Source organism: Crassostrea angulata, chromosome 3 (assembly GCF_025612915.1).
Source record: "Crassostrea angulata isolate pt1a10 chromosome 3, ASM2561291v2, whole genome shotgun sequence".
NCBI classification, from domain to species: domain Eukaryota; kingdom Metazoa; phylum Mollusca; class Bivalvia; order Ostreida; family Ostreidae; genus Magallana; species Magallana angulata.
The window spans coordinates 12,601,840-12,624,969 of NC_069113.1; the positions used below are offsets into that span (position 1 = coordinate 12,601,840).

The 23,130-nt window shown below is 32.8% G+C and overlaps 3 protein-coding genes and 1 pseudogene across 3 annotated transcripts; 1 reads left to right on the forward strand and 3 right to left on the reverse strand.

The window, feature by feature from the left end:
* The first annotated feature begins 2 nt into the window (after window positions 1-2).
* On the forward strand, window positions 3-13,143 carry LOC128175463 (syntaxin-5-like; annotated as a pseudogene).
* A 958-nt stretch (window positions 13,144-14,101) lies between these two features.
* Window positions 14,102-16,113, reverse strand: LOC128179092 (NPC intracellular cholesterol transporter 2-like). The gene is made up of 4 exons (XM_052846589.1): window positions 15,930-16,113; window positions 15,127-15,231; window positions 14,697-14,872; window positions 14,102-14,362 (listed from the first exon to the last, which is right to left on the reverse strand). Exons 1-4 carry the CDS (start codon window positions 16,012-16,014, stop codon window positions 14,276-14,278), a joined length of 453 nt encoding a protein of 150 aa, XP_052702549.1. The 5' UTR covers window positions 16,015-16,113; the 3' UTR covers window positions 14,102-14,275.
* Window positions 16,114-16,899: 786 nt separating this feature from the next.
* On the reverse strand, window positions 16,900-18,352 carry LOC128179093 (NPC intracellular cholesterol transporter 2-like). Its single transcript, XM_052846590.1, has 4 exons — window positions 18,185-18,352; window positions 17,633-17,740; window positions 17,383-17,540; window positions 16,900-17,148 (listed from the first exon to the last, which is right to left on the reverse strand). The coding sequence occupies exons 1-4, from the start codon at window positions 18,264-18,266 to the stop codon at window positions 17,062-17,064; spliced, it is 435 nt and encodes a 144-aa protein (XP_052702550.1). The 5' UTR covers window positions 18,267-18,352; the 3' UTR covers window positions 16,900-17,061.
* A 1,708-nt stretch (window positions 18,353-20,060) lies between these two features.
* On the reverse strand, window positions 20,061-21,937 carry LOC128179094 (NPC intracellular cholesterol transporter 2-like). Its single transcript, XM_052846591.1, has 4 exons — window positions 21,705-21,937; window positions 21,296-21,403; window positions 20,630-20,793; window positions 20,061-20,195 (listed from the first exon to the last, which is right to left on the reverse strand). Exons 1-4 carry the CDS (start codon window positions 21,775-21,777, stop codon window positions 20,109-20,111), a joined length of 432 nt encoding a protein of 143 aa, XP_052702551.1. The 5' UTR covers window positions 21,778-21,937; the 3' UTR covers window positions 20,061-20,108.
* Between the last annotated feature and the right edge of the window lie 1,193 nt (window positions 21,938-23,130).

Consider the following 23,130-nt stretch of genomic DNA (forward strand, 5'->3'; position numbering starts at 1 on the left):
ACCCGGCGGATGTGACGTAAGAGATTCGTGGAAGACTGTGTGTTTGATGTGTCAAAACAGAAAACTAAACTTATAAATGAAACTTGCGATAGTCTAAAACAATAAGTGGAAGTCCATATACTTTAGTTATCGTTGAGACGGTCTTGTAATTTTGGGTACGTAAATGACAATTAAAATTGGCGGATTTCTAAATTACGACCAAGGTAAAAATTCAATAAGGCATATTTGTATCAGATGCCAAATAATAGAGATGTACATGTACATGTTATGATATACATGAACCCTTTATCACTTAATTGTGTATGTATTATGAAATGCAGTCTTTATATTTAACCTATCTTTTCATGTTAACAGTATGTAGCACATACAGCCGTACTGTACATTTCCCATTAATCACTATGTTGATATCTATTCTTTTTCTTTTTTTAATGTAATCCTATAATAAATAAATGAAATTAAATTTTGAATTGAACATGATGGTCTTTAATTGTGATCGAGTTATACATCCTCATTTATAGGTCAAAGAAAAAGGAAATATGACATTAAAACAAGATTTGATTAATCTTAGACCACATTAGTCTCCTATTTTATGTTTTGATACTATTGATGAACCATTAATTTGTTTTACTATCCCATCATAAACAATAAGAAATGTTGTTGCATATTCTCATACTGAAATGCAAGAGTCTGGAAATCATATTGATTTAATCATTTTGTAAATGGTATACTTTATATATACATTTATTTTAAATTTACATATTTGCATTGTTAAGGAGTTAGACAAAGTAAAAAGCTAAAAATAGAAAATTACTGTAGTTGTGTTCATGTATTTTTATAAAAAAAATCATAGTGAATTATCTTAACTTGATGTATAATGATAACCATGGTTACAGGTAAACGATTTTGAACTCTAATAAACAATCTATTTTTAGATGAGACTCATTAACAAGATCAATGATAGCCAGAAGACGTCGCACCAATTCTGGATCTGACTCTAAACAAAACGGAATATCTTCACAAACAAGTCAAACTTTTGTATCGGAGGTCCTGCTAGATACAGACATGTCTTGTAGAGACCGTACCAATGAGTTCTTCTCTGCCGCAAAGTTATTACAGTCAAGACAGGTAAGATGATTTGTTGTCTGTAATTAATTATACTTGATTATTATCCACTCTACTTAAATACATATGGAACTATTCCATCTAAGTCAACGGAAAAAGTGAATTCTTTATCGTTAACTGTACATTTTTTGTAGGGAAATGGAGCCTTGGCACAGAAAAGAAACCCAGCACTCAGACAAAGAAGTGAATTCACACAAATTGCAAAGTAATAGCAAATTTTTGTTTTTTCTTTAAATCTTACAAATCTGCATAATTAGAGTCATATATATTAAAAGCTTTTTTTTTTTTTAAATCTTATGACATTTTGATCAGGCACATGTTGTTTTGACCTGTGTAAGGCAACCAGTAAATGTATCAAGTACATATATGTCATCCATTCTAAAACCTGATATATTTGTTGGTGATTGATTGTAAAATTAAATTATGTCTGTTGTCTTAGGATGAAGAAATTGTTAGTTATTCAACAGGGACTAATATAGTTTTTTAAGCCCACCTGAGCTGAAAGCTTAAATGAGCTCTTCTGATCATTTTTTGTCCAGTGCCTGTCTCTGTATGTCCACCCATCTGTCTGTCTGTCTGTCTGTATACTTTTCACATTTTCGACTGCTTCTCCAGAACGACTTAGCCGATTTCAACCAAACTTGGCACAAGGCATCATTTGGTGAAGGGGATTCAAATTTATTAAAGTGAAGGGCCACACCCTCTTTTAAGGGAAGATGATAAAAAATTATTTAAAATATTGGTATATGTATTTTTCAAAACTCTTCTTCTCAGAGGTCATATACCCTAAAAAAAAACCTGAAACTTGTGGAGAAGCACCCTCAGGTAGGGTAGATTCAAGTTTGTTCAAGTCATGATCTCCCTGTGATAAGTTTGGGCCAAAATGGAGGGGTTCAACTTTTACATAGGTATATATAGAGAGAAATTTTGAAAAATCTTCTTCTCAAAAGCCATTGACAAGAAAAGCTAAAACTTGTGTGGAAGCATCCTCAGTTAAGGTAGATTGTAGTTTGTTCAAGTCATGATCCCCAGGGGTAAGGTGGGGACAAATTTTTACATTAGAATATATAGAGAAAAATCTTTTTACAATATTCTTCTCAAAAGGCATTTGCCTAGAAAACCTGTAACTTTAATGAAAGCAATCTTAGATCGTTTAGAGTTAAGCTGATCAAATTCTTTATCTTCAGGAGCAGGGTGGGGCCACATTTGGGGTCCAATTTTACAAAGGAAAACATTTTAAATTATTCACAAAAACACAAATGTTAAATACCGGTATATGGTTTTACTTATATGTGCAAGTATTTTGACATATTGTTGATTTTTTAGAATTGTTTGGACTTTAGCCCCTGGACAATTCTTGGGCCTCATTAGGGTTTGAAAGATTGATGTACATGTGTAGGTTTTTATCCCTTATATAAACAGTTACGGTAATTGTTTAAGATCATCTTGAGAACTGTGATGCACAATATTTGATATGACTATAAAATCATTCTGTTACAAAAGGGCCTCAATGATAAACACAAGAATATCAAGTGGAAAAAATTGATTTTTTAAAAAACAAAATGTATTTACTACGTTGTCTAGATATTTTGTATATTTCTCCATCAAGTCGATTCTATTATGACTATTGTTGCTCAGGAGAGCTATGTGCCCCATGAGCGTTTCTTAAATACTACAATGATAAGTAATTCTTATTCCGAAGTCCTCACAGTACATGGTGATGGAATAGAATACAGATTTTAGGATCATGAATGTGCATATATCGCTGTACATTTGTACAGTGTATGTATACTGGTATATTAAAATATGTGCTTTGTATTTTTTATAGGAAAATTGGACGTGATTTAGCAAACACATTTGCAAAGCTTGAAAAACTCACCATGTGTAAGTAATAGAATAATGTTTCAATTAATTTCCCATTTCCCCTCTTAAAAATACATCATACAATGATTCTTAAAAGCAATGTGACAAATTTAGTACAATAAGTAATAAAAATTATGGTGCCAGGGTTCTCCATCATATAAATTGATACTGTAGCTCAAAACAAGTGAATAACAGTATAAATTAAGGGATCAATAATATTTTGTGGCAATGGTGGACAAAATCAAATTTTAAAAGCTGAACATAACATGCAGAAGTCGATGTTTTTCTTTTCTTGCGACTCTCCCCATAACCCATAAGTATACCAGAAACTGACTTCAAAACAGTTCAAAGTTTTTACCTGTGCAGGCCTCACCTGTATGAGCATACATCTTACTTCGCTGTACGTGTTACTCAGTCACAATAACTTCTATAAAATGTATGCACTAAATCCAAGCCAGGAGAAAAGTAAAACCAAATTTACAGATCAATGCGTTACAAATAAACAAAAAATACTCTTGCAACAATGAAGTAATAACACAGTATCTAAAACAGCATGAGGAATACTACATGTCAGCTGTGTGTTCCAGGTGTGCCATCAGGTGAACTACCGGTAATGCCTGGTATTGGAGATAGAAGAACTAAAATAACGCTGGAGTGAAATTCATTTTCAGTGACAACTGGTTGGGTTGACTCATTGCTGGGACCACAATTTATTAGGAATTTCAGCTTTTACCAAGTTTATTTTGACTCTTTTAAAAACAAATGCATTTCATTATTTTGTACAATCAGAGCTCACTGCTTACATGCGGATTATTTGATTTTACTGTTCCCTATTATATTGTCCAGTGGCCAAGAAGAAGTCGTTGTTTGATGATAAGCCAGTGGAGATCCAGGAGCTGACCTACATCATTAACCAGGACATACAGGGTCTGAACAAACAGATAGCCCAGCTTCAGCAGGTGGCCCGCTCCCACCCCAACGCCAGGCACGTACAGAGTCACTCCAACTCGGTGGTGGTATCGCTTCAGGTGGGTGCCTCAGTTCATACATACACCTGGGTTCTGGTTTTATTTTTTTGAAAAATGGTTTAATTTAATACAGGGGTTAGGATACATGTTATGACATGCTAGCAACCATATATTTTTAATTACTGGGAAAGTTTTAATCCAAGTACTGAGTGTTGATTAAAATTAACAGATTGTTAACATGTATTAATAATTTAACTCCAGCACCATTTTAAAAAACATAAAACCATGTGGTAAACTATAAGTTAACACATTGTGTTAACTCAGAGATAACGCAGTGTTAGGTTAACTGTATCTTCAAAAAAAACCAAATAACTGGGCTCTGTGATGTTACGGGTGTAACCAAATTTTTTAAATTTTCAAACATTGTAATGATGTGAATTAATGCAAAAGTATTTCTTTTATAGTACTTTCTTTCATATTGACAAATTTGACATACTTTACTACTATTTTTCCTTTCTTCCACAGTCCAAGCTTGCCACCATGTCAAATGATTTCAAGCAAGTTCTTGAAGTTAGGACAGAAGTATGTATCTATTATTTTTTAATAATAGAATATTTCACATACATGTATGAATTCATTCTTACTGTTAACTAGTTTCATTCAGTGTTTAATCAGTACAAGGGTACCTTTTGTTCATAGAATTTAAAACATCAAAAGACTAGAAGAGATCAGTTTTCTGAGTCCCCATCCAATACTACATACAGCAATCACAGTAAGTTGATTTGTTGCAATGTTTGTGAAAAATGTTTACATACTCATATATTTAGTGAGTTTTCATTTTAGCTGTCATTTTTGCCTATTTATACCCCTGCAAACGAAGTTTAGGGGGGTATATTGGTTTCACCCTGTCCGTCTGTATGTCTGTCCGTCTGTCTGTAGACGCAACTTTGTCCCCCCTTTAGAATTTTTTATTACTGCATGGAATAGTTTAAAAATTTGTACATGTGTTTAACACCATCTGAAGATGTGCACCTGCAATTTTTTTTAAGATCAGATAAGATTTAATGATTTTATGACAGTTTTCATTTTCCTTATTCTATATATTGTACACTGATGTTGAAAAGTAAGGGAGGTAATCCTTACAGATTTTATTAATTAATAGTATTAAAACACTCTAAAATATATTTATATAAATACATCCAGATGGAGGTTTTTTGTCTTTATGTCTTAATTAATAAAAAATAATAAGTATTCTTTCAACAGACAATGCAAAGTTTTTGTTTGTCAATGATAAATTCTTAGGAGCTAATAAGAACATTAAAGACAAGTGTGGCTGAATTCATTTGTCCCAAGGGAGCAATTATCTGAGCCATGGTTCAGATGGAGTATGTATTTAGGGAAAATTGATAATCTGTAAAATGGGTGATGGTTTTGGGGCTATTTTAAAACTGTTTCATGTAAACCAAAAGTTTCTATCATTATAAAGAAATAAATGATATCATTATTAATAAAGAAGTTAAACTATTTTTTGAAGTTGTTTAAATTTATTAGTCAAGTAAATTGATGAAGTGACCCTATTGGGCATTAATTTAAATGAAATTCAAAATTACTGATATGATTTTGATTTTAATTTTTCTTTGTTAACAAATTTTTTTTTTTTTACAATTCTAGAATTAATTTTTTTTTGTATGTGTTCCAAACCTTTATTATTCAATTCAATTATTTGTCCCATTTGAAATTAGCCTTGCGGGGGTATTAGTCCCATTAGGACAGTTCTAGTTTGTTTTTAATTAGTGAATACAAGTAATGTGGAGCAATATTAGCGAGTTTTGTTTTTGTTTTGTAGGTTCAGTATTGTTTCAGGATGAAATGAATCATTCCCAGGGTGCAACAGGAGGGGCGGATGTTGTGATAAATATGGATGGTTTGGATAAAAATAGGTTTCAGCAACAAATGCAACTGGTAGACCAACAAGTAAGTTAAAATCATTAATGATTATTTCTTTAAAAATCACATGATTACTAAATTCATAAATTCTCCAAATACATTTGATGTACTGGATTTGTGAATTAACTTCAAATATAAAAAAGAAGGATAACTTATGGTACTCTAGTCAGTTAATAGTTAAGTCTTGTTGATGCCACGATAGTTGTTTGAACAACTTTCAGCAGAATGATGACACCCATTTTAATGAAAAAAGGAAAGTGAATTGACATTGATTTATGAATTAACTTTCAAGAGTTAAACAGCTGTGATTTTGTTCGGTACAGGATGATTACATACAGGACAGAGCAGATACCATGAAGAATATAGAGAGCACCATTGTAGAGCTTGGCGGTATATTCACTCAACTGGCACACATGGTTAAAGAACAGGAGGAAATTGTCCACAGGTCAGTCCAACATATTAAATGTGGATAAGAAGACTTGTACCTTTTCTCCATATTAACATAATCTTTTTTAATACATGTATATTTTCTCTTTTATTTTAATCTAATTTGTACGTTTATTTTTCAGAATTGACTCAAATACCGATGATGCGGTCATGAATGTGGAAGCAGCACACAGTGAAATTTTAAAATACTTTCAGTCAGTGACATCAAACCGATGGCTAATGATCAAGATATTTGCAGTCTTAATTTTGTTTTTCATCATTTTTGTTGTATTTATGGCATAAACCCCTCGTTTTACCCATTCAAAGAGTACGGACCAGTCATCACAAGAAACAAAAGCAGAACATTACATGTGTAGTTTTCATCCCTTTAACACGGAGTAAGAGAGTAAGCTTGATGGTGAAAGTGTAGTAGTATGAGTTACTGATATGTGCAGGGATGTATCTCTTACAGTTTTGTTTCTCAATCTCATCTGTTATATTAAACTTCAGTGGTGCAATGAACTTGAAACGAAACGACAGAAATGTCTTGACCATCATCAGGTTTTACTTGCAAGACGGTATTTTTTGCAGTAATTTTTCATTGTTTGGTTGATGATCTACTACATTTTAGTATGTATTTTCCAAACCCTTACTCTGTTTATTTCTTCTTTCTGTTTTTTTTTTAAACGAGCTCCACAAGTGTTGTATATGTGTAATTTATAAAAATAATGTGGCAATTAAAACATTTTTCATGCAAATTTTGAAATTAAATAGAAAAATCTGAACCAGTTTTTGATTTCTTATTATAGTGGATACGAAAAATTTGTGCAACTTTCAGTCTTTTTTATTTTATATTTTAAAATATCAGACGATTTATGTACTTCTTTAAGAACAAAAATGATTGCTTATGTAAATTATTGATTGAATATAAAAATATTTTCATATTTTGAGTTGGTTATACAATAATTGCTTTAAGAACTTTTTTTTCTTAAATCTTAAAGTGTACCATCACTGATAGACTTCATTTTGGTGTAGGTATGCAAAAATATTTTTGATCAGAATAAATACGTTTAAGTTTTTGATAAGTTTTAGTCAATCAATATACACCATTTAGGTTGATAAAACTTTATTAGAAAGCAGAATTTATGTTTTTATTGGTGATTTGGCTGCATTTGAAAAAACACCATTTTCTCATGTTTGAAATTTTCATACCTATAAATCATTGAATTTCTTGGACTATGGGAGAGTCTATAAGTAATTAATTGCAATTTTTCAAATTATGTGCTATGAGGATCAAGCCTTTGTAATTCAACACTTTTGATATGTCTTAAATTATTACCAGTATTAAATTTGTTAAAAGTAAACTTGTTTTAACTGTCGAATACAAGATTAATATACTGTTCTGTGTGATAAAAAGCTGTTTGAACCCCAAAACTCGCTCAACATTTGGACATGCTTCTCTTAAGTATTTATGTCTCACTCAAAGCATATTTGTGTCCCAAAGGTGAAGCCAAGAGAAGTCATATACAATGCAAATGGAGTCAGTTTACCATGTACATTGTAATTAACAACTAATAATCATAAATGTATACAACAGACACAGACAATTCTGGTCCTTTCGTATGGCTGGTAATGAAGTTTTAAAATATCACACATTTTATTTAAAAATACATTTATTTTATTAAAATTACATTGTTTTACATATGTATACTTTGAATTGTTATGTGATGAATAAATGGAGAGAAAAAAAACTCATTGAACATGCTTATTTGTTGTGTCTTTTGAATGAATTTCGTAAATAGTATGAGTAATCCCAACCAACCAGTCCGTGACAGCTTATATTGGAAGTTATACTTTACTCATATTTGACTTAAAACCATTTGGTTGCGTTTGAAATCAAAATGAGAAGTTGTCTTCATTTCAAAGACAGTTAGAAAATGTTACCTACGAATACAAAAAGTGTTCCGATTCAATTGGCGTGTTATAATTACGGTTCACTAGAAACTGACGTTGCTGTTTTCATATGGTGGTGTGTTTCAATTAAACTGCGCCTTTGTATCTACATAATGTTTAATTTGATTACTACACTCGTATTTATAAATTAGGAGAAATTATTTGATTATGAAAGACAGCATGATGAAAAAGAAGTGTGTAATTCAAATAGGCGAAATATAAGCAATGCAAAGGGGTTATGGTTTGCTACAATTAATTCAGTAAATATGAATAAAAGCCTCATGCAGTTGGATTTGAAATCTGAATCTGCGGTCCTTTGACTATTGAGTTATGATGATATTCAATCAAATTCATTAATACATACAATTTCAAAAAACAAAACATTTTATTGGCTATCGATAAGCAAATATGCCTCATTTATTTGCTGTGTATTTAATATTTTTGCATTTTAATACTTTAAAAAATGTACTTGCTATTCGTGGTTTCAGTAAGAAACTTCTATATAATTTGAAATTAATATAGAGTTAGTAAACTAGTGACTAATTTGACCTTTTATTTATTTATTGCTGGAATAAAACACCGCTTTAATAAGGTTAACATCCGTCACTGTTATCCAACGTGCAAAGAATCTGAACAAGATTTGTTCAAACAACAGGTATATGTAGGATTAATTTTCTGGAAAAGTATCGTAGATGATCTTATTCTTTTGTAAAGCCAAATTATGAAAACAATCTGGCAAACTTAATTTTTAACAACGTAACCAGTGTAATGGAGTCGATCTCAATTCTGAGAATGACTGTGGTGCAAACCATTCAAAAATATACTAAATATTTCTCATCATTCAGTAAAAAAAAATCGTATCTATTTGCTTATTAAGAGATAGGATACGTGCGTGTTGTTAAGGGGGAATATATCAAATATTCCACTAGTCTACAAGGAATCCCTTAGTTTATAATGTTACATTATCAATCAGAATTTGAGAATACCCCCACCCAACCCCCCCCCCCCCTTACTTTTTCTCGCCGCAAACGTTTTTCTGAAATTTACATATTAAAAAAAAATGAATTATAGTGGAGTTGCCCCCTACCTCATTCTCACTTTTTTGGCGAGCATATAGAAATGGAAGAGGAAGAGTGAAATTGAAGGCAAAGAAATGTGTACCTTCCCCTCCCCCCCCCCCCCACCACAGATTAGGAATTTCACCCCCACCCACCACTTTCAAAAATGATGCTACGTGCCTGTGATACACAATGTGGGTCATTCTGCGAGTATTGATTAGCTAATAAAATAAAAATAAATTGATTTATAGTTTCAACAATATTATATATATATAATATCACGAATTTTTTATCAGTGTTATCAGATTAAATAAATGAAAGAGTTAACGTTACCTCTCTTGGATTTTATATTTCCTCAATATATAGTCTGCTAGTTTTCGTCATGATTTGATATCTATATGTTCAATATTTGTATAAGGTACTGAAAAACTACATTTCATGACGTTATAATTAGTATTTCAAGCTCATTCATTTCTGGTTGAGACATCAATGAAGAAGTTTAATTTTAACAATTTCACATAATAACTTTACTACAATAAGATCATGAATTATAACCCAGAATGACGGGATATGTTGCTATGCACTGGCGTCGGAAGCAAATTGAAGGTGGTTACCTATTATTTATTACAATTATGTTTCCTGCGAAAAAAAGTGTGGGGGGGGGGGGGGGCTGAACCTATTCTGCTATACGCCTTATGGTTAGGTCTAACTTAGCAAAAAAAATGGGGGGGGGGGGTAAGTCCCCCCCCCCCCCCCCCCCCCGGTTCCGACGCCTATGCTATGTATTGGACCTTGATCAGAAAAATACAGAATTTTTATCAGAAGGTGATTCGTTAATGGGGAGACAACCTCGCTGTAATGTGAAGGACATTTTGATCCGCCTCTCTATTACAATTCGTATATCGTACGAGGTCACGTGGTAATTCACATGATTCACTCAGGAAACGCAACTTTCACGCGAGAGACTACCGAGGTCGGACGACAACAAAAAAGTTAAAACATGAAATATTTGGTTCTTGTGATTGTGGCTGTGCTTTTTTCAGTGGTGTCATCAGGCCCATTGTTTAAGTCGTGTGGTAAGTATTAAGTTGTGAGTCGTATTATCTGATTTACCATGTTCACCGGTCCTGAGGCTTAAATTTTCTGATGGGAAGTAAATAAATCGGTAAAGTGAAAATATCTTTGACGTTCCTGTTAGGTAATCATTGTAATAGCTATGTTTGACATTTGAGACTCGATGATCGTGTGACTGTCAGACCAGTGCCCTGAGAACAGTTCGAATACCGGCGCCTGATATACCAGTTGGTAGAGATTCAGGGAGCCGGGGTTCGAATCCCGGTCTGGTCCGTCTTTATTTCTCCCCGTTACTAGCAGGTTACATTTGGTTCTGTGCCACCCTGGAACCGATAGGTTAACTCCTGCCAGGGGAAGAGCCTGTGATGATCTTCGAGGGCGAAGATCATAATTTAATAATATCGGGAAGAATATTGTGACAGTAATATATCAGTCTGGATCAAATACCAGCACAAGATGAATCAGTTGCTACAGCACCTGACTAGAGATTAAGGGGGTTGGGGTTTGAATCCCGGTCTGGCCTGTCATTATTTCTCCCATCCCATTACAATTGCATTTGATATTAATATCCAAAAATATGGAGAATTTCAATAGGTCTTATTAATCAGTTCTAGATATGATTAAATCATTCATTAAATAAATTTCTGATGATTACATGTGTAATTTGATTCTTATAATTTGTTTGATTTTCTTCACAGATGGTCTAAACAATGTGAAATCTGCCACAGTAACTGGATGTTCTGTCTCTCCGTGTACTCTTGTGAGGGGGAAAAACTCTACATTTAATGTTAATTTTGTTGCAGGTCAGTATATTTATTATTTACTTTTATCTTGCATATACTTGATATAACTAAATTAAATTCAATAAATTGTGTGACAGTCATACTGATTTGATTACTAGTGCCAGATAGCTTAGCTGGTAGAGCGTCTGAATAGACTAGTCACTAAAATATTTTTGAATATCTTCCTTGTATGAATTTTAATTACTTTTCACTAAGAAGAACATTTTTTTTTAGCAAATAACAAAAAGTGACAGAAAAAGAAACCTTGAAAACAACTTCATTTTAATACCTACTTCCTCAATCATAGAATGTCACATTGTATAAATGTGAAACCTTCCTGTGTTGTTGTAAAGTTAACTTTGATAATTAGTTTGTTTTCAATTTACATTATATTTTGTTCAAAAGTTTAATTTTTTTTTACTAATTCTGTTACCAGTAGTACTTTATTGCTGTTAGATTTTTATAACTTGTACACAGATCCATTTTATATCTGATATGTCTTGCTTTTAGCAAGTCAAAGACAAAAATTATTTTGAAAATTGATATCTCCTTTAGACAAAGCGGCCACTCAATTGACGGCTGTAGTCCATGGAATCATAGGAGGTGTCCCAATTCCCTTCAATCCCCCAAATACAAATGGATGTAAAGACTCAGGAATCAAGTGTCCTGTGGCTGCTGGAACCACCTATGACTACACAAATACCATTCCTGTTCTCAGCGCTTACCCTAAAGTATGTGCATTTATCACTTATTGAAAAAAGGTTATCTTAAGCTTTATAAAATTTAATAATACTGATAAAGCGTAAATTGATTTACCAAATATTTTTTTCAACTAGTGGAGATATGACCACTGATTTTTGAACTCTTCTCCGCATTTAATTTAAAGAAATTAAACTATTTTTTTTGCTTCCTTTTTCAGATAAGACTTATTGTCAAGTATGAGTTGGTGAATGAAAAGAAACAACCAATGTTTTGTGTGATGCTGCCAGCCCAGATCAAGTAAAAATAGAAAAGAAACATTAGGTGAATGATCACTGGTAACTTTATGCATAATTAATAATGTGTTAGAATTAAAGAATCTCTAAATCTCTTTAGAAGCACAGCTGATATTTTTTTCTTAAATATTTTCGATTATCATGTTTATACCTTTATTTGTTTACATTTATAAACAGAAAATGTGTTTAGAAAAGATGTTATGATTAATTAGGAATTTAACTAAAATTTTCTTGTAATATGGCAGTCTACCGTTTGAATATTAGACAGATTGTACAATCTATTAAAGAAATGTATTCATGTATTATAGTAAGATGAAAAGGAATGCTCATGTATTTTTCTATTTGTCCATGTGTGTATGACTGAACTTCACATAAGTGTCTGCAGAGCATGCCTGCAGGGCTCTCAAACTAATTCTAGATTGCCTGACTTGTATTAATAATATAATATTATACTTCTAATATGTTGTAATTTTCATGTTCTTAAAAGTTTAAGATATAACCCCAGTCTAGTCTACTGATTTGGATATTTTTTAATAGAACATCTAAATGGATGAAACTTAATGTCGAGTGCACATTACATTTTCATTTTTGTGTACTGATGAGGACTTTGGTTGTACCACAGTAATTACAGCTACCGTGTCCTATCTAGATTTATCTGTATTATGTTTATGTCCACATTTTGTTGGGTAAATTGGTGCACATATTTCACATTTTTACAAAATATTCTCTACAAAATATAGAAGGTTATATTTTGGCACTTTTTTGTGCCGATTCTGTTGTGTGAATCTCGTGCATTTTCAGTGCACAGCTGTTAGTCGGGAAAGAAAGATTTTGTGAAGTACATGTATATGATGATTAAGGTACATGTCATTGGTTATTGTTTGATATGGACTAAATCATTTCTATTCAACAATGATAACAAAAAATTTGATCAAATAAAACGTTTCTCTTAAATCAGTGACTGTTTATTGTTTTTTATCAGATGGGTTCACATGTAATTGGGTTTTATGTATGTAAAATGGTTTTTGAATCCTAAACCAAAATTGACAGAAAACGACAATATTTACACCCACAGAGTATTTAATCCTATATGTTTTACTATTTAGTCAAACTATTAATAGTAACGAAAAATTACATAAGTTTCATTATTTTCCTATTTATGGAGCTCTTCTAAAGAAGATTAGTCATATTGCAGTCTTAAACTTGATGGGAACGATCGCCATGCCTTCATAATCCGTGCTTTTTTATAAGATATTTATTTCTTATTCCTTGCCAGACGCCGTTTATATAGAACAAAAAACACAAAAAAGTGTGAAATGTGTATATTAAAGGAAGAAACATTGAAAATAAAGTTAAATTGATATCATTATAGTGTCCTACGGGTAATATCCTTTGCGATCACGCGCGCAAAATTATTTATAAATGAATAATCAGCTAACACAATACTGTGGAGCTGATATTTCTCTTAGCGCCGTTATAGTTATATACGTTTGAAACCAAAAATGAATTATGTTTAAATAAAGGCGAATGCATGCGTATCCAAAGTTATGGCATATGCCTGTACAGTTCCAAAACCTTCATTTTATGTCTCTCTGTAATCACTACATACAAATTGTGTAGTCAATGTTTACAAGGTGATTACAAGGCTTTTCGTGGCCAGTTGCTTACAAAAAACATGTGACTACTTGATATAGTACTCTCACTGCATAAGACTCTAAACCACTCCAGTTGCTTGTTTTGAAGGAAACAAAATGATACGATGGATTGTTGCTCTTGCCTTGACATTTTAAGACTACTTACACGAACGTACGAATCTGTAAGTGTTTTACAGATAAACATACAGCTTTAAATACATTTTGATAGCAAAAGTGAAATAATGACTCAGAGTGAGAGAGAGAGAAAAACACAACGATAAATGCAAATGGTTTTATTTTAAAAATGGCATGAATTCATATACAGCATCTTCGCTAGCCAAAGGTTTACGATCCATTCTGCTCCTCTACAACAGAGAAGCACAGTGGATCGTAAACCCTTGGCTAGCGAAGATGCATATGCAGTAGTTTGATGATAAGGACCGTGACAGAACATTACGTGTCAATTTCCATAGGAAACAAGAAACAAAATAGATAGCTATTGTCGTCCGCCTTCAAATCCCATTTCACCGTTAGTCGTATCTGAAAAAAAAAACATACCATACACGTAAATAACATCCAAATGCCATGTATACAGTATTGAAATTAGGCATGCACACACACACAAATGAGGGTGTATATAATGCAAATATGAAATTTCAAATATGGTGACCCGAAAACTCCCTGGTTTATACTATTGCACATAACAGGGAGGAACTTTACATGTAATTTCATTGTTAATAGATTGAAACGGACGATGAACCATGTAAAAACTTCAAGTGTTTGGAAAACTGAGAGAAATTTCGATTCATTATATAACTGGTGTCCCTTTTCATAGAGTCCATTATATTGTATAAACACACTGATCAATACTTACGTTAGGGTATGTGGGAAGAACATTGAAAAGGCCACTGTATGTGTACTGGTCCCCACTTTTTATAGGACACGTGATGTTACTGGACTGACAGCCATTTGGGTTTGGCATTCTGAACTTGATAGGTATACCAGAGAGTATTCCGTAGATCTCAGCAGTTAAGCCCACAGAATTCTTCGCTACAAATGACAATAGAACAGTTTGTTTATATCACGTTCTTCTATAGTTCATTATGATATATACAGATAGTGAAAATGGTAAAGAAACATTTTTTCTGTGTGTTGACATTGTATTAAGATTTACAAGGGGAGAGGACAACACACATGTATAGAAAAAATTCGCGCCACTGATTTATAAACGGGAGGTAACTGTTATATAATTGAATCATGTGACTCCAATGAGCCATAGCCTATAGCGTAATATCGCTACTAACCTGCGATAAATGTTACAGAAACGGTGACATTCATTCCATGATGAAATTTACAAGGTTGCGCTGTGCACGGAGAGATATCAACAGACTTTATGTCTGGAGTTCCATCTGTAAGGAGATTGTGATTATAATCTATAAATATGAAGAGCATTTTGGACCTAAGAGTATTGTCTCTATGGTAAAAGTATTACATGTATTCAAAATTTTGAATCAATCTTGTCCCATAGGGTTCATATTCTGTATAGCGCAATACTGAGCAATTTAAATATTATTTGAAATCAACAGTACATGTGATACATTGCAACATTTTATAGTCTTATGTTAAAAACCACACGAAAAATAAGGATTGTGGACTGACTATCTTAGTACGCACTGTCCATTGAAAGTAATTTTGCAATTTGCTTCATATGTACCATCATGACTACTTATGCGCAGATGATATGGGGTGGGGCATTTTATTTATTTCATTCATTAAAGTAATCAAATTCTGACATAGAGACCTAACTAAAACAAATGATATAAATTGACTGTTATTATCTATTCTTACTATTAAGGAGATTACCAACTACTAGCATTTCGGAAAATTAGCGTTAAATCTCACTATGGACCTACCATTTGGTTTTGATCTGACCTAAGGCAGCAATTCTTGTGAAATTTTAAATTTATGCAGGTATACTAAGGTTGTATTTTTTTTCGGTCGATAAGACTGCCATACGAAACCCCACAAAAGTGCATGCTGCATGAAACCTTATGCCTGGATATACAAAGCATGGTGCATGATCATTAAGAAAGCCGATATAACTTACCGCATTTCTTGAAGTTGATCGGTTCACAGAAGCAAGTTGCAAGTACGCCAACCACCACGAGAGCGCACACGAGCGAGAGGGACATGTCTGTTGTATTCCTTTGTTTCGTGTTGTCTGTTAATAGTACAAACGGTGAGTTCTTGCCGAGGTTTGTTTATATTCGGGTGGAGTCACGTGGAAATTGAATGGAAATGTCCCCACATGACCTTCGTTGCGCAAGAGGGATTTAAAGTACGTAGAATGAAAATATAAATAAAGTAATTTTGAAGCCAACTTTGATTTACCTTGGATGATTGGCTTACAAATATGTATGATCAATTTAGGTTAATTGAGCATGTACATGTAAATATATATTTTTTAATTGTATTGAATACTTATGATTCTATAAACTGAACCCATAATTCTTAAAGTTCGGTGACCTACAAAATCAAACTCTTTCTATCAGTCGGTTTTATCTTATTTGGTGATAAAGTTGCAAATTTTAGGAAAATGTGTCTGATTTGGACACTAAATCGGCATATCCGCTTCTTGAATAAGATAGCTTATCAGAAGATTCCAAATTAGGTTGCTTGTTTAGTAACTGTTGTTTGTGAATGTGCCGTTCTTTGTCCATCACAACTTAGTGACATGTGACTTGTTTACATGGTTCGTCAGGCAAAAAGATCGCACGTTTACTTTACGTCTCACTAAAACGCCATGATGATAATATTTAGAAGGAATATCAAGTTAAAAAATACATGTAAAACTACTTATTAATTATTATCTATGTCGAAAAGAGTGTATGTATCCATTCTGAATATTTGGATGACTATGTGTGATCACCAATGAAAAGTTCTTTTTAACATGAATCTCTGTAAATGTTTATAATGTTTGTTTGTTTATTTGTTTCTATCAAGTTTTCACAGTGTAGTTTGCAGAAGACGAGTCTGTGACGATACTTTACTTTGCTACAGTAATATATATAATTAACTCTTTTTTGTAAATTCATTACATATTTTATTACATCAAAAATATAAACGCACACAAAGGAATAATTGAATAAATAATCATGAAATATGTACAATGATAACTGAATGAATGTGAAACGCGCCTAGTACTGTCCACATTAAATTGGTAGTGGGAGGTCGAACCTTTAATCAACGATTTGAGCAGGCCATAAAAAGCACACCATATCCTTCCCACTGTCATCTCTGATTTCTAGTTTTGCAACGAGAGAAACCTGAAACCAAGCATATATGACATTGTGAAAGCATGTATAAAAGTTAGTACATGTAATGTGAAAGTGGAATATTATTATATATAACGCTGATTCAAATTCACAATTTTCGCCAAACCACATTTAGTACGAACTGTACCAACATACAAAAATAATAAGAAAACCGACAGCTAATTTTGTTTTTTTTTATTACAACATGGAATCAAATGAGGACTTGATGAAAAATAATACAATTACCTTTGGATAGGATTGTTCAACCTTCAAAGCGTTTAAGTAGACAATTTTACTATTTGCATTTATTGGACCGGAAATGAGTCCCTGTGAAACCGGAAACGGAACGGGGACTCCACCTATGATACCATGGAGGACAGATGTGTATTTCTTGGATTCTATCTCTATTTAAAAAGAAAAAAATGATAATGATAAATACGACTTTCAATTACAGGCTTTGCAAAAGCATCTTAAGAATTGCATCTCTCTGTCTTACTCGAGGTAAATTCCACCTTCATGGTAACATTAACTCCTCTCTTGAATTGACATGGTTCTGATGGACAGGGAGTTATCTCCACTTGGTTTATGCTTCCAGTCACGGATCCTAGCATACGACAGATAATCACAATTAAAACAGTATCATAATCAATATGAACAATGCATTCTCGATATTTGGTAGAATTTCTACATATGTATTGATATATAATGTATTTCTTAAAAACGGGGGGGGGGGGTGTCAAGGTATATGTATTAGGTATTTCCAACTAAAAAAGATGTCTAAAACATGCAACCGCTTCTTAATCGACAAACAATATCAAACAGTTTAGACTTTCATTTAAGTTTTTTTTTTAGATTACAAAACTGAGTTCTTCATAGGTAACAAAAATTCCAGGAGATTGGACATTCTTTTATTATCTATCAATAAATACTAGTAATAAACATGTATCATATTATATTTCCTTTGTTTAAAGTAAATTGATGCAAAAAAATAATAATAATAAAATTATTAAATGATAGGTATATGAAAAAGTAGAGGGCAACAACATACCACAATCCTTGACGTTGATGACATCAGCTGTTACGCAACACGCAACAGCAAGAAAAAGAATGGCTCTCGTTACAGTGTCCATCTCTCTAAGTTACAGACGAAAAGTAAATGATGAATAATAAAACAACTCTAAAAGTACCAGGTCTCTTATAATGGAGTCTTTATATATATATATACAACTGTTAAAACCCGGCCTTGTTTTTGACTTTGGAATCGTTCGATCGTTTCTTTTGTCATACGACTTTGCGCGATAACGACTTATGGGCTGATCGAAGTCAACTGTATAGGACATGTCGTTCTAGAGTCATAGGTTACATTGTACGGTATATATCTTGTACTGACCAACTGAAATAGGGCAGATTACGGAATTAACATACTTAACGATTTGTAAAACAGGACACGTACACGTTAGCCGACGGGAGGTCAAAATAAATTATAGATATTGAGGTGTTTATCGGGCGAGGTGACATTTTAAAGCGTTTACTTTTTAACGTTTATGTGTACAGTGTACGATGAACTAAATAGACAAAACGAACGTACATGTTTCATGAAATGTAAACAAAAAGGAATGTAGTATTTATTTCATTTTTAAATCGCAACACGTACATTATTTGGCGTGTCGTAACTTTAAAAAAAGATTCTGATCTGGAATTTTGGAAGAAACTGAAACTTCTCCTGTAAGTCTTTTCATCTGAATCAAATGATGATGCGGTTGTACTTAGGAGGAAACGAATGTTGCGTTTATTGGTGAATTCAACTGATAATTGATGATAATAATAACAAACCTATTTTCGTCCCTCTCTTCAAGTTGCAATATTGAAAGGATAAACTTTCAAACAAGGTACTAAACCAAACGGTCGCAGATGCAAATGTTTCTGAATATTTTGAGCGGATAATAACTTTTCCCATTTTATAATACTGAAGTATTTTGAAACTTGGCATTGAGTGTTAGTGTACCAAATTTGATTCTGCCAAGCAAAATGTTCTTAGAGGGACAAGGTCAAGTTTTAAGCTAATTTTTTTTTAATCTGAATGTTTCAATGTGGTATTTTTAATAATGAACCAAAATTAAAGTGTCAGTCGTCGAGACACAGAGCTTGCACTCTTTGTTATGTAAACAAATATCAGACCAATTATTGTTTTGTTTTATTTTTTGTTTAAATACTGAATATTGAAAAGAAAATATAACGATATTGTTTTCATAACACCTAGCCAGGAGAGAAAAATCTACTAATAAAACAATTTTTTACTATTATTTTCAACAAACGTAAACAAAAAACATGACACGAGCCTTGACTACATAACAAAGAATTGTGAGCTCTCTAATAACTCGACAACTGACATTATCTCGCTGAACAAAAAATAAATATCCCTCATGAAGCTTTCAAGTCATCAACAACAAAAGAAACATGGTTTTCCGCTTAAATCATGAGCAGGCTCCTTTAAATTAAACAAACAATGTTTTCTGAAGTGAACGGTACATTGTAGTGTGACCTTTGATTGTCATGTATAGGGATCATGTACCCCTTTTTCGGTACTTGTGTACTAAGTTTGAAGCATGTAAAGTAAACTTGGATGTTCTTTTTAAGATAATGAGTGGGCAACACTTTTAGTCTTCCGGTTGATATCTTGAGGCGTTTGACCCTTGACCTTTTCCCCCGTGGCTTCAAAAACTGACTGGGTTCACTTAATTATCCAGCATAGGATTTTTAGGAAATTGATCAGACAACACTTGAATTTACAGTATGAGTATAAATCAATAACATTACATCATGATCTGGATTATTCATACTCCAAATATATATGTGTTTTTTCCCAATTTTCCTGTTTCCCGCAGTTCATTGTCTCATATGAAAAACATAAACCAACACAAAAATCGTTTAAGTTTTAAGTTTAATAAGAATCGAGATAATAGGTGTGGTGCTTAACCCACTATCATCGCGGGTACCACAAAACAAGCGAAATCTTTCCCTGTGGAATCCTGGATCTCCCACTTTACCACAAGAGAAATCTGTAAAATAAAGAACTCGGAATGATTGAAAACTCGAGACCTATGAAGATCAAATCAATCATTTTCATCTTAAATATTGAAAAAAAGAATGATTCTATAATTCTTATAATAATGTGTACATTGCTCTAGATGTCATGATGCAAACAATTCTAAAGAACAACATTTTTTTTCTAGATTTTCAAGAAAAAAGTATATACACTTAAGAAGAATTTTTTTTAACCAAATAAGAAATAACCGTGGGTATTATATACCGTAGGAGGCTGTGTGCAAACCAGCTCATTGATATAATTTTTAGCCTGTTTCTCATTCATTTGAAATATAAATAATAAAATACAGACTCTTGTGGAAGATTTTTTTCTTCGTTCGTAAAAAAAAAACATCAACAAAATCTGATATTGTGAAATCGGGCAAACACTCTGTGTTTGCATTAATACCTTAGGATAAGCTGGCTCTACAAAAATGGCGTTGGTGTATGTGATCTTCTGGTTCTGTTGTATAGGGACGGGAGGGTTGACATCGCCATTAGCGGTGGGGAATGGTACTGGGACTCCGCCTATAATGCCGTGCACGACCGTCTTAAACGTAGCGGAATTGGAATCTGAAAGTCAAATCAGCAAAGATCAGTAACCGGATGATCACATTTAAGTACTACCGGTATTGTGGGATAACACATTCATTGACTTGAACTGAAAAAGCACCTAGAAAAACCGTAAAATAGTGAAATGCAGAAACAGGGAGAAGACTTTTTTGGCATTTCGTACTACTCAACAGCTTGCAATAAAATTATTAGTAACTGCTCATATGCATTGGAAATGGGGGGGGGGGGGCTTTGCCCCCCCCCCCTTTTTTTTGCAAAGTAACACATTACTATATCCAAACACCTTTTTTTTCTTGTCAAGATTTTTCGTAAGTCTATCCCCCCCCCCCCCACTTTCAATCAATTTGCTTCCGACGCCACTGGTGCTTTAGGCAGAGCAAAATACGAGTTTGCTTTTATTTTCGGTAGCCTCCACGTCACTTCAAATAAGTTTTCAAACTGGTGTACGTCCAAGTGTAGAAACAGAAAGAAATTACGGCTTTAAAATGCATTGCATACTTACTAGGAAGAAAATCAATGGAGATAGTAACGTTGGTGTTTTTCTTCAGCTGGCACGGCTCTGTGGGACACGGGTTGACGTCGACGCTGTTTATTTTACCCACGACAGACCCTGAAAGCAGAAAAGATACAGTGGATATTAATTTTTTTTTTGTTAATTAAAATCTTTTAAATAAATGACTTTCTGGTCCCTGTTTTGCATAGCGCACTATTTGAGATATTGACTTAGTGCATCAAACGATTTTAACCACGATGTGAAAGGAAATCCATGTACACTGACTGGAATCGTGCACAAAAATACGCTTATTTTTTAATTTATAAATTTGGAATTTCATGAAGATCAGATTCGAATAAAACGTATTCCCGCTATATAGTTTTGAATGAAATTTCGCTCGTGTATAATTTACACTTACCACAATCTTTGAATTTCACATTATCAGCAAAAGAGATGGATAATAGAGCCAGAAAAATGCACACGCGAATCATTTTAATCGTTGTCTATTTAAAATATTAATTAAATTGATGAAATCTACTAGAACCTTGGCGATCACAGCATTCCTACAAGGCCGGGGGGTATCAGGATAAAATACAAGGCCACTTTATCATTATCTGCCCTTATGGAACCCTTATCAAGCGAAAAATTGACCCGGAGTGTATGAAAGACACTGCAATATAATATTGCATGCATACTTTAATATATTACTTTCTTCAAAGTGCTTCATGTGGTTTGATATGTCAAGCCTTTGTCTCTTCAGATTGGTACAACCCAGTACTGGCCATATTTGGAGTAGATTGTTCGATTAGGTTCAAAGTTCATGAATGCGCACTTATCAAGTAGAGCAACCCCTCCCCCAACTGTTCTGAACTTCACCTACTTACTACTACCCTAGTTTTCACTGGATTAGTATGATAGTGTCTGTAAAACAGGTTACTTATTTAAACGGATAGAGAGAAAGATCGAGAGAGAGAGAGAGAAATTTTCTCTTTAAAACGTTTATACAATATATTGATAAAAACAGAAGAGCGATGCATCAATGTAGTACACAATCTTGATACATGTATGAGTAAAATCCAAATATAGGGCTCAAAGTTTGGAGGAATTTTTTTTCGGTCGGGTGCGAAGGCCTGAAATTTTTCGCTCTTGTGGTACATGTATTTTGTGATTTACATAATATATTGTACCAAAACAATGACGTATTATGGAATTAAAAATGCATAAATATTTGGCGCACATGCCTCATTGTCGATGTTTTCTTATGTTCTCAAGTTTGGATCCTATTCCGAAATTTTGCGCAAAATTGACTGTTATGCTAACTATAAATGTATATGTACTTTCAATGCAGCTTTCGAATGTAAGCGATTTTGTCAGATTTATAGTGTCTTATCATACATGTAAAATTTTCCACGACCAAAAATTAATCTGTCTGTATAGTAATACTATTTTCTCGATAGATGTTAATATTGAATTTCGTATATTTTAAAAATATTTGTCTTATTCTGTCGGCAATCTGTCTAATACGGAATCTCATTACAAAACATTGAAAATATCATAGCATACCAAAATATAGTATAAAAATGCAATGCTATGAGATTTCTCTGAAATGCTATGATATCTCTATGCTATTATTAATTTGTTAAAACAAATTATTAATTTGTTATAACAAACTATTAATCTGTTATAACAAATTGATAACTTGTTATAACAAATTATTAATTTGTTATATCAAATTACTAATTTGTTATAACAAAATACTAATTTGTTATAACAAATTGATAATTTGTTATAACAAATTACTAATTTGTTATAACAAATTGATAATCTGTTATAACAAACTACTT